Below are 12,298 nucleotides of genomic sequence, written 5' to 3'. Positions count from 1 at the left end.
CCCCCCCCACAGACTTACCAGCCAGACACTGCTCTTCAAGGTGCCAGGCTGCACTCCTGGCCACATGCATGCTGAAGCCATGTGCGCACACGTGGCATTTTTCAGCAACATTATCGGCCACATTAACCAAAAAAAGCCAATTGCTGATAATGTCAATTTTCCTTTTATCAGTGCTGATACAATATGGACCAATGTACTGGTGCACCTCTAAAAAAATTAGCACTTCTTAAATGTTTTATACAATCTGTACTACAAGATGTTATATATGATACTCACTGGTTTGTTTAGATGATGTCCTACAGAATCTGCCAAAGTTCCAATGGCATCATAAAGAATAAGAAGATTCTTATGCTGGTATTTACTAAATGCGAAGACCAGAGTGTCAAGTATATAAGCAAGGTAAGGAACAAGTTCTGTACAAGCCTCCTCTTCTAGAGTAGCAAAGGCACTAGGAATGAAACAAGGTAGTGAGTATAAAGGAAAAAAATAATACCATTTCCACTTAAATGCTATTTGCCCCTCAAATTCTTGAAGTGTTTTTAGGGCAGCACTGATAGTTTGACAGCTGAGTCTACTTCAATTCAAAATAAGTGAATCCAATTCTAGGGTTTTGATGAACATAATTCAGAAATATTTTTGAAGGCTATATGTACAGAAAAACCAAAGAACCATTATAAAAAAATCTGAGTTAATTAAAGAAAACAGGAACTTTATGTCAAAAGATGTACAGTTCATATTAACAATTGCTTCTTACATACCACTGTAATGAAAAACTGTCCATAAAAGGTCCCAGCACCATTGTACTAGGCACTGTATAAAACATACATGACAGTCCCTGCCCTAAAGAGCTTACTATCAAAATTTAAGACAGGAGACAGATGGATAAAAACAAAGATATGGAGAAAAGAAGCAGCAAAAGTCAGTCAGTGGAAGTAAGGGCCTTTTCACGTTCCAGTCTTAATCAAAATATGAGCTGTTTACATAAAACTGCACACAATGGGGCTTCAATTCCCAAAATGGGGTCCTGAAGCATGAACATGCCATTCCATGGGCACATTTAGGGAAAGAGAAAAACTGTGATCAGAGAGCATTAGTCTGGTTTCTATGAAGTAAATAAAAATATCAGTCTGTCCCAGAAAAGTTGACTCCCAAACAAGAAAGTGACCATGCCCCTCTTATTTTCTACTACCAGTTGCAAAAGTGCCATTTTTCACAAAAGCAAGAGAACTGTGGACACTGTATGTGGCTTGTAACAATGTTACCTGGTACCCAGATTTTCCACCTGAGGCAAAAAAAAGCCAGCAGGAGATAAGTGTACTGGTACAATTGCTCCTCAAGTTGGGGATACTCAAGAAAGATTCTCACTGGCAAAAACAGAAGTTTTAGGTCTGGGGTTATGCAGAAGTTACACAGAGGTGAGAACAGACAGTATTATGACAATTGTAGCTGCTCCAGACCTTGGAAAACCCAACTACTGACTGAAGTACAATATATTTTTTGCAGACCTTCACTACACTTTTATGCAATTTGTAAGGACAGCAAATAAGATGTCTTGATTCACCATAGTTTCATGTTCTCTCAAAAATGTAACCTTATTTTTTTTTCAAAGGATATTTGATTTCTAAAAGGCTGCAGGAACTACAAAATTCTCATACACTTTGTAGACAACACTTCAAAAAAAATTACCAGTTGTTGTGGCACAGGATCCACATAAACATCAAACATAGCATTTTTTATTCTAGATCAGCAGTTCCCAAACTTTATCCAGTTCTAATTAAAAGTATTAGGGATAACTTTGTGCAATTCCATATGCAGTTATCACTGGTTACATGCCATAATTAACAGATGTTGGGGTTTACTCGGCCTCAGCTGTTCTACAAAAACTGATCCTGCAGACCTAAATTGTCCTGATTTTGCTCTCACTGACAGTGGGTCAAAAGAGACTTGTGATCGCTTACTAACGGAGTACCTGAGCCATAGCAAGTCCCCACCCCCTGCTAACTGCAGGAAGCACAAGTTGTTTATACCTGCAGTTATCCTAGTAACTGAAAGCTGCAAGAATGCAAATTTGGCTATTTTGCTGAGGGTAATAACCAAAAGGCACAGATATAGTTACTACAAAGTTAGCTAATATGTGTTAGATCTCTACCCCCTACAAATTAACAGCACAGGATTTGTACTTTCAGCAGCAGGCAGAGACTTCCCAGAACACTGGTAACTGTTTGTGTGCCTGCAATTAACAGGCAGTTCCAACTTTACCATGAAACAGCCAAGGTGTGGTTAAGTCTATACCTGCTCCTACTGCTTCATAAAAGAAAGTCATGCCAAGGTAGCTTACCCCTGAACAAAACAGGCCTGATTTGTCTTAGTTTAGCTTTCACTCATGGTGGGGCAAGGCAGGAACAGGGACAATTGCCACAAAGCAGTTGAGACTCAGTAAGTCTCCACTCCCTGTAAATTAAGGCCCCAAGGCTTCTAACTTTAATAGGGAAGGATGACTTATTAGAGCAGCCTTAATTGTCCCTGCATCCACAGTTACACCTCAATTATAGCTAAAGCCAAAGAATGAAGCTGAGCCAAACTGAACTAGTTCAGCTTTTACATCATGGGTAATTGCAAGCAGAGGAATAGCTTGTGTGCCTACAATAAACAGGGAACTGATACTTATCACACCTCAGGTATTCTGCAGTAACTGGTTGTGCAGTCTACTCCAATTTACAGTAAGCTGAGGCAAGTTAGCCTAGCTCCATTCAGGGGAAGTTACCCAAATGTACTTTTTCCTCTGATGTAATTACAAGCACAGAGATGGTTGCCACAGAGCAGGTGAGGTTCAATAAGGCTTCACTCCCCTTTTAACTGCAGATATAAAGGGTAATTGTGTGTTTAAGGGAACAAGATAATTCCTTGTGACCCAGCTCCTAACTGCTGGGACCTGCTCTTCAAAGCTATCACTGGAACACTGTCAATTTGTTCTTTCCCTCCCATCACATCTACCGGTAGCCAGGGTCCTCAACAACTGCAGCCTGTACCACAGCTTAATTAAATGTACATTTTGTCATGGCCTATCTGGTCTAATTTGATTGCTCCTCTGGATGAAACAATAGATTTGAAAACTTGTATCAGCATTCCTACATCAGCAAGTTCTTGCTTATTTTGAAAGGGTTGTACAGCTATCACTAAAGGGAAAAATGGATTTTTGACTTAACAGGAAAGTAGATTAGCTGGACACAATTAATAGTGAACAGTTTTGGAGGAGGTTTTTAAACATAAAAGAAAAATGTTTAAGTTCACTTTGCTAATAAGCTGCATATCTATTTTATTTATTCAGGTAGCAAGCCCTTTAGTCAAGGACATGTCTGTTTCAGATGTTCATAGTCTAGCAGAATGGGACTCTACCCCTGACTGTCTTCCATGCATTATTCAAACAGAGTACCTTAAAAAAATTAATTCATTAATCCAAGAAAGCCACACACAGTTATTATTTTATGAACAGAAGCTCTAGCAGTTTTCTGCACACATTTCCTGCATAAGCTTACAATGAGCTATTTATCAATGCTATTAGGTAACAAAAAAAGAAAAAGGTTATGTTGTATATTCATTATTTAAAAGGTAATAAGTTAAACATTTTTTCACAAGGCCTGCAAGAGTTATGGCCCACAGGTTTTGGGAAATTCCAAGGTATATAATGTATTTGTATAATTCAGTTACAGAATCAGCTGTCCACTTCTACTGGCATATACATGAATGCCAAGACTGACATCCAGTGAAAAGATTAACTTTCCATTTTAAGATATCATAATTATCATTAAATACTGAAAATACCACAGAGACAAGATACCTTGTAGTGCAATAAATGTCTTTAATTCACTAAAGAAATTCCATTTAAGAAATGAAACTAGAAAATACAGGAAAAAACAAATTGTAAAAATCACCAAGGGGGGCTCATGAATACCCCAAAGTAAGAAAGTTTTAATACATGAATGTCACAACAGTTTTTTGGTCTTAGAACAGCTAGTACTATGGACAATACCTTTTTGTTTGGGGTTTGACTTACCTGCAGGCAGCTTCTTGTACTCTCTTGTTGCTATCCAGGATACGCTTTAGCAACTCAGTCATTAATGGCTTCAAGTATGTGTCTGGGGGTTGACTAACTACCCAGTGTGCATAGCGGCTAAGAGTCCAGCATGTAATGGAGCGCACAAGAGCCTTTTTATCAGAGAGGCACTGAATAAGGTGAGGGATTAGTTCAGGAAGATATGGAATCATACCCTGCATGCAGCCTATAAAGACAAAATATTGAAATAGAGCCATGCTATTAGTAAGGCTTGCACAGTAACTTGTTTCACATTTCAGAACAGCTGCTTAGCCTAACCAATATAAAAAAAAAAGATTAAAAAAATATATTTTTCACTCATTTTGCTTCTGAAAATTCTTACCTTTTGTATATCAAGCTGTTGTTTTTTTCCTTAACAAAATAGTCTGAAAGTCTCAACGTGGCTACCTTTGCTTGCAAAAGAAAACAGACTTGATGGAGAAGGGAATCTAAGAATAGACTGTGGCTCCCCAACAGTTTCTCATACCACAGACTTCTTAAGTGAGGGGGGACAAAGAATACATGTTGAGAGGAGACACTTCAAAATGTTATCTTCCTTACTTTCCTTTTCTTGTCATAGTTTTTGTTCAATTATGATTACTGAAGATTACTGATTTTTTTCTGAACTCTAAAATCAGAGCATAATTCATAGACTATACCAGGGATTGGAAACGTTTTTGGGCAAAGTGCCCAAAACACCCACAACCTCAACTTGAAAGATGTTGGTGTGCCAGGGACAGACAGCAGGGCAACTGAGAGGGGCCGAATCCTAACTGGCAGCATAGCCCTGGCCCCTTCCCCACTATCCTGTGCCAAGCAAAATGCCTGTGTGCGCCACGCTCTGGCACCTGTGCTGGGGGGTCCCTCCCCCAAGACTATACATTTGACTTCATATTAAGGTCTGCACAGACTTCCACATAACCTAGTGCTAGTTGCATCAGATTTGTATACTTATCCACGTTACTCCAGGATAAGGACAGATGCACAAGTATTCAGGGGAAGCAGATGCTATTATAGCATTTAACCACAAGATGGTATTAGAATAATAATAATAATAATAATAATAATAATAATAATAATAATAATAATAATAATAATAATATCACTAGCATTTAGAAAGTGACAAACTCCAGACAGAAGCAGATAAAGAAAGAAACCTAAAATTGTGCAACTTATATGGGTGGAATTTTACCCATTATTCTTTAAGGGAAATTCTCTTTCAGACTGTGTTAAATTACACCAGTTTAGGGGGTCTACATAAACTGCTCACTACTTTAAAAAAAACAAAAATAACTGAACAAGTGTGTCATCTATCCACACATTTAGATTGATCCTAATTTCCAGGACTGAGTACATTAAACCCTAGAGACCAGCGCCAAGAGTTAGTCTGGAGCAAGGGAAGGTAAAAAATGTCCATTTAGACATCTCATAAAACACTGGTGTTGGAAATATGATGCATCAACACACTTTGAAATTAAACTCTGAAAGAGGACTAGAGTTCTCTATTAAAAACAATGGAAATGAATGTGGATGGGGAATAAAAGAAAGCTCACAATTTAACTGGTTAATTTTTAAGATTAAACAGACAGTTATAGATTTGCCATCTCCTAATTTCTTAGTTTTTGACTGCACCTTCAATGATATTTTTGACAGTGTTTAACATTATTGAACTAGATGCACCAGAGAAGCAGGTCCCTTATAAAAGAATTTTACTGTAACTTGAATGTTAAGTTGTTTTACCTTCAGCAATTGCTCCTAGAACCAGGATACCGGATTCTTTGACCACCCATTCTGGATGGAAGAGCAATTCTTTCAGAAGGGGCAAAATATGTGGCAGAAGTTCATCACGGAATACATTGGCAAGGACATCGAGTGCAGCAGCAGAACACTTCCCTGAGGAAAAGTAATATACCAATTTGAACATATTCTATTTTACAACCAGTTACTAGGATCACATTATAAATTTTCCTTTTCCAGCTACTTCACCCTCTTACTGAAGTATCAATACATTGAGGGAACAGTGCAGCAATATTTCCATTTCACTGTAGTGCATAAATATCTATTTTACCCTAGGGCCACAATTAGGGGCAAGCAGTGACACTGTACTTTGGTCAGGTCTCCCTTCAAAAAGAAATAAGGGCTGGCGTAGCAGAGACTTTAGACATTTGTGGTAAAGGTATGCAGAAAAAAAAAGGCATTTCATCTTGCAAAATAATTATCATTAAGTAATCAAAATGAAACAATGCTAACAGAGTGGGAAGCACAGAACTGTTCACAGGAAAAATTAAGTAGTGAAACACTCCACTTGAGCCCTCTTATGAAACAGCTTTATGCTTTTATGAAATAGAAAATTCTGGTAGAAATTGTTCCTCTTTGGACAGAGAGAAAAAGAAAAGCACTTCAAACCACAACAAGCCTATAAGCACTGGCATGTTCCTGAAACCTGTTCAGATATGAAATCAAATCACTGACAATCCTTTTCAAAGCATTCGCTTTCAAATACATTACATGTAACATTGCATAATTTTGAACTGCTTACCAAGTAATTAACAAAGGAAGATATTAATAATTATACTTTCAGTTTTGGAATACACAATGACTTAATGAATAACAGTTGCTGTGTATACAACAAGGTGAATTATTCCACTTAGAGAAGCCAGCAAAAGGAATAATCCTGGTAAACTGTTTAAATAGTAGTGTGTTAAAGTTCAATCTTAACTCAAATGCTCACTACCAGTATCTGCACCAGATTTCTACAAGATCCGAGAAACCCCCTTCCTTCTCCCCTAGGCACCACATTTCTATAAAGTTTAAACAACATATAAACCTTGCAAGAACAAAGTCAGTCATGAATGCTGGGATGCTTGTGAAGCAGGCTAAACTGAGACACTGAGCAAGATCAAGTTCTTAAAAAAGTAAACAGCCTTGAAGTGCTAGAGAAGCAATGTCAAAAGTCCTGCACAACTTGACTAAGTTCCTGCTGCAAACCTGTAAGCTGTAGTATTTTCCATTCTAATGCACATGTTTGTCTGTAGGCCTTCTAGATTCAAGAAGAATCTGCTACTAGGGCATACAGTTCCCACTACAATAGATTTGCATGAACAGAGATCCTTTCCTATTCCAAAACGTAAAGGCATTTGGTTGTCCTATTCCAAGATAGTTCCACTTATTAAACATACTCTTACAGTGTAAGTCAGTAAGAATTACTCTGATAAAGATAACCGCTTTTCCCTGTCAGGTGAGTAACCCAATACAAAGACCCATGTAAACAACGGCAATCCTTTTAGGACTGTGTTTCAATGGTCCAGGGGATAATCCCATATCCTTTTCAAGACTGAGGCAATAAATTGCACCTCTGAACCAACTGTCTGAATGGTTGATGCAACAGAGGAAAGTTTAAATGAGCTAAGTACCAAGTATGAAGCACCTGTATCTTTTAAAGCCACTACAAAATGACTGAGGAAAGTAACTTGCCAAAAAATGTTTAACAAGGCTTATTTTATACAGGCCTGTAGGTGGGGGTTGCAATCTTAAAAAATTTTTCCACACAAAATGCTTGGCTCATGAAACTCATTTCCCCTGGGGCTCTGTGCACAGATAATAATGTTTTAAAAAACAATAAGACAATTTCTTTTTAAAGACTTCATGAGGAGTAGAAGAATTTACACACTTCCAGCATCTTACACAACTGCTACAACTCCCAAGATTGCTACTGCACAAGAAATTTCAAATTCTAATATTATAAAAGCCTAAGTATGTCTGACTTTGTGCCCTGATTGGCTGCTCCAGCAGCCAATCAGAGTGCCCTGTGCAAACAGGGGAGCATTGCCATGACAGTGGGGCCTGAGGGAAGGGGAGGGGAATGGCTCTGGCCCTAGCCCAAAGTGACGGGAGAAGGTGAAGAAGGGTGCAAGCCCCAGTCCCATCCCAAAATGGCAGGGGGAATGGTGGGGAACGGCCCTAGCCCCAACCTGAAGTGTGTGTGGGGGGTGGGGAAAGGGGCTGGGAGCAGCCCAGGCTCTAGCCCCAGCCCAAAGAAGCAGGGGGGAGATGGGGAGTGACCCTTGCCCCAAACAGACCGGGGGGGGAGGGCAGCAGGGAACTGCCCCGGCCCAAGGCAGGGTGGGGAAGGGACACAGGCCTCTGTCCCTCGTCCCTCCCCCCCGGTCCATCATTCTTGATAAGCAATTGGCTAGTTCCTGCATAAGACTCCAACTCCAATGAACGTCTTTGCACCAAACCCGTGGTTGTGACAACAATAGTCCTTTAATGGATTCCAAGGTTCCTTCACTGTCTGAAAGCTTTCCCATTTTAACCATTAAATGATTATACACTATGGAGAACACTCATTATTCAATCCTTACCTTCACAAGAGTGCACCTTATATATAATTCATTTGGATGTGGGCAGTGGCACTTGCATGCTCTCGCAAAAAACAAAAACAAACCCACTTTCAAATCTAAAGATGACCAAAAAAATTTGCAAGTGAAACCTTAGTCCATATGGGGTTATATTATTAAAAAAATAACGGAGTTCCATTTTAAAACAGACTTTCTTGCATATAACACCCCGCCAAATATAGCATGCACCCCAAATATAACATGCACCCCATTTTTGGAAGGCCCCAAGAAGGAAAAAGATTTTACCTTAGAGTGTGGGTAAAAATTTGAGGAGCAGGGATGGAAGGAGGGAAAGCAGCAGCAACATTAATTGGTATGGCTCCCAGAGCTATGACAATTAACGTTACCACTGCTCAACCTGTTATCCCAGCACCAAATTTCCAGAACCTTGGGAAGCCCTTTACCTCACATACAGGTACCCCAAGTTCCTGGGTGGTTTGGGGGGGAAGGTGTCATAATTCTTAGGGTTGGAAGGGACCTAAACAAACCATCAGGTCCGATCCCCTGCCCCCGGCAGGAAGGCGTGCCGGGGTCGTATCACCCCAGCCAATTATCTGTCCAGCCTCCTCTTGAAGACCAAGGTAGGAGAGTACCACCTCCCTTGGGAGCCCATTCCAGAGCCTGGCAGCCCTAACTGGAAAGTAATGTCCCCTCATGTCCAGCCTGAACCTTCTCTCTAACTATTTGTGGCCATTATTCCTAGTAAGTCCGGGTGGTGCCTGGGGGAACAGAGCTTCCCCCAATTCCAGCTGGTCCCCCCGGTGAGTTTGTAAATGGCCACCAGATCCCCTTTCAGCCTTCTCTTGTGGAGGCTGAATAGATTCAGGCCCTTTAGCCTCTCCTCATAGGGCCTGCCCCGCTGCCCCTTGACCACGCAAGTGGCCCTCCTTTGGACCACATCCCGCCTGAAGTGCAGTGCCCAGAACTGGATGCAGTAATCCAACTGTGGCCTGACCAATGCCGCATATAGGGAAAGGATCACCTCCCTGGACCTACTTGTGATGCATCTGTAGATGCACGACAAGGTGAGGTTAGCCTCACTGATCGTTTTCTCACATTGACAGCTCATGTTCATCCTGGAGTCACCAATGACTCCAAGATCCCTTTCTGCCACTGTGTTGACAAGGGTGTTTCCTAGTCTACAGGTATGTTGCTGATTCCTTCTCCCTAGATGCATTACCTTGCACTTGTCCATGCTGAATTCCACCCTATTCTCATACACCCACCTCTGTAATTTGTCTAGATCTAAGGTGTTGGTTATATGTAAGAAAATTCAGTAATTTATACAAAAATCAGTTTCAGTTTGGACCACTAAGATGGGGTAATGAGCAAACCCAAGACCTACCTTTTGGATATTTCAACAAAGCAACTTCCGAACTATTTGTAAACTAGTGTTTAATTTTTTGACTCGCAAGCTCTAATTTAAGAGCTTGCAAGCTCTGATGATAGAAGTAGTAATATTACAACTGGTTTATATCACATGGTTTACCTAGGAATTTCTGTTTCTAACTCTAAACTAAGCAAAATCCAGCCTTTCTTAGTTAATTCAAATGAAGCAAGATTAGACCAAGAGGAACCATTATTAGGCAACTACAAGTGTAAAAAGGAAATTTGGGAGTAATACAAGAAGTCCTCAAGTTTCCTTTTAAGCACACTATGTAGCTCAGCCATAATTTGTGGTATTAGAGACTTTCTAGAATTTTTACTTGTTTTTTCTTTAAGGAAAAACACAAACAGAGAAGTAAAGCCAAAATCTGTCATTAATCTGAGCTGAAAGAGAGGCAGGTCCTGTATACCATATCCAGCAAGCGAGTTTAGTTTATAGTAGAGGTGCACCAATACATTAGTCCCATATCATATCAGCACCAATAAACTGAAAATTGACATCATCAGCAATCGGCTTTTGGCTAATATGGCAAATAATGTCACCAATAAATGCTGCGTGAATGTGCACAGCCACAGCACAGTATGCAGGTGGTCAGAAGCGCAGCCCAGCAGCATGGAGAGCAGTGTCCAGCTGGCAAGTCCACTGTGGGGGAAGGAAGGGGCAGACAACACTCCCCTGATGAGGGGGGAAATGGAGCTGGAGCTGCACAGCCAGGCTGGGGCAGGGCATGGAACTGAGCCACGAGTGGTTCGTGTGAGGGGCACACTCCCCGGGAGGTGCAGAGGGAGGTGCGTGTGCCCCTGAATCTGTGTGCAGGAGGAGAGTGGGTTGCTGCTGTGGGCTGGAGCAAGGGGCAGGGGCAGCCCCAGGCTCTTCCCAGGATGGGGGCTGGGCCAAGCTGCACTCAGGGTGGGTGACAACAACACTGGGAGGGGGGTTGCAGAGGGGCTGCAGTCACCCCAAAATTTGTCATAGGCCCCCTCCCTCCCCCCCCAACCCCTCCTCCCAGTGTTGCCTGGCCCAACCCTCCTTCTTGGAAGAACCTGGCACCGTCCCCAGCCCCAGCCTGCCTCTGCCCACCATGGCCCCGTGCACAGATCTCGGGGGGGGGGCACACCCCCCATGGCACCCAAAGGATATGTGCGCAACAGCAGAAGCTGCCCCCCGCCTAAACGAGTTGCAGCTCCATCCTGCGTCTCACCCTGCCCATGCAGTGCCTGCTCCCACCCCAGTCCCACTCTCTCCCACGCTGCAGGGGCCTCTACTGCACACCCCTTCCCTCCCCACTCCGCTCACAACAGACTTACCAGCCAGACACTCCTCTCCATGCTGCCAGGCCACATACAGGCAGTCAGATCAGTATCAGCTGATATGGTTCGTTAAAAATCAGTCATTAGTAACAGCCCAAAAAATCTCTAATCCATGCACCCCTAGTTTATAGTTAATTAGCTTGTAATTACAAATTTTAGCTCTACCACAGAATTTTTTTAAGCACCAGAAAGACTACCATACAATTAATGGATTCTTTAATGGCAGCATGGACAGCAGTGCCCAGCTGACAAGTCCACTGTGGGGAAAAGGAAGGCGTGTGAGGAGGGGCAGGCCAAGGTTCCCCTGGTGACTTGGGGGAATGGGGCTGGAGCCGCCCAGCCAGGCCGGGGCAGGGCACAGAAATGAGCCGCGAGTGGTTCATCTGAGGGGCGCACCATACAATAAATGGATTCAGGAACATGAACAGAGCTATTTGAAATATAATTTCTCAGCATTCCTTATCGCTCCACTCAAACACTGAGCCCAAAGGAGAGGGATTTCATAGTTTCTAGGGTCAGAGGGGACCTGAGCAGATCATCTAGTTTGACCCCCTGCCATGGCAGGAAAGAGTATTGGAGTCAAACGACCCCAGCAAGGTGTTCAGCTAACCTCCTCTTAAAAACCCCCAGGGTAGGAGCCTGCACCACTTCTCTTGGAAGTTGGTTCCAGACCCTAGCTGCCCTGACCATGAAATAGCTTCTCCTGATGTCTAACCTAAACCTACCCTCTGCCAGCTTGTGACCATTATTCCTGGTCACTCCTGGCGGTGCTCGGGGGAACAGTGACTCCCCCAATGCCTGCTGATCCCCACTGACTAGTTTATAACAGGCCACAAGATCCCCCCTCAGCCTTCTCTTGTGGAGGCTGAACAGGTTCAGGTCCCGTAGCCTCTCCTCATAGGGCCTGCCCTGCTGTCCCCTGATCATGCGAGTGGCCCTCCTCTGGACCCTCTCCATGTTGTCCACATCCCTCTTGAAGTGCAGCACCCAGAACTGGACACAGTACTCCAACTGCGGCCTGACCAGTGCCGCATAGAGGGGGAGGATCACTTCTTTTGACCTGCTTGAAATGCATCTGTGGATGCATGACAAGGTACGGTTGGCTTTC

General features: G+C 42.5%; 1 protein-coding gene across 1 annotated transcript in view; it reads right to left on the bottom strand.

Moving 5' to 3' along the window:
- TNPO1 (transportin 1) overlaps positions 1-12,298 on the bottom strand; it is an 89,278-nt gene that overhangs the window by 32,484 nt on the left and 44,496 nt on the right. The window contains exons 11-13 of the mRNA XM_019518242.1: positions 5,834-5,986; positions 4,055-4,280; positions 277-448 (exon numbers count right to left, since the gene is read on the bottom strand). Coding sequence (XP_019373787.1) covers positions 277-448; positions 4,055-4,280; positions 5,834-5,986 — 551 coding nt within the window. The remainder of the gene's footprint in view (positions 1-276; positions 449-4,054; positions 4,281-5,833; positions 5,987-12,298) is intronic.

The sequence above is a fragment of the Gavialis gangeticus genome, unplaced genomic scaffold (assembly GCF_001723915.1).
Source record: "Gavialis gangeticus isolate Ggan-Ray unplaced genomic scaffold, GavGan_comp1, whole genome shotgun sequence".
Lineage (NCBI taxonomy): Eukaryota > Metazoa > Chordata > Crocodylia > Gavialidae > Gavialis > Gavialis gangeticus.
The sequence above is the reverse complement of the archived record's forward strand: the minus strand, read 5'-3'. Positions and strand labels throughout refer to the sequence as shown.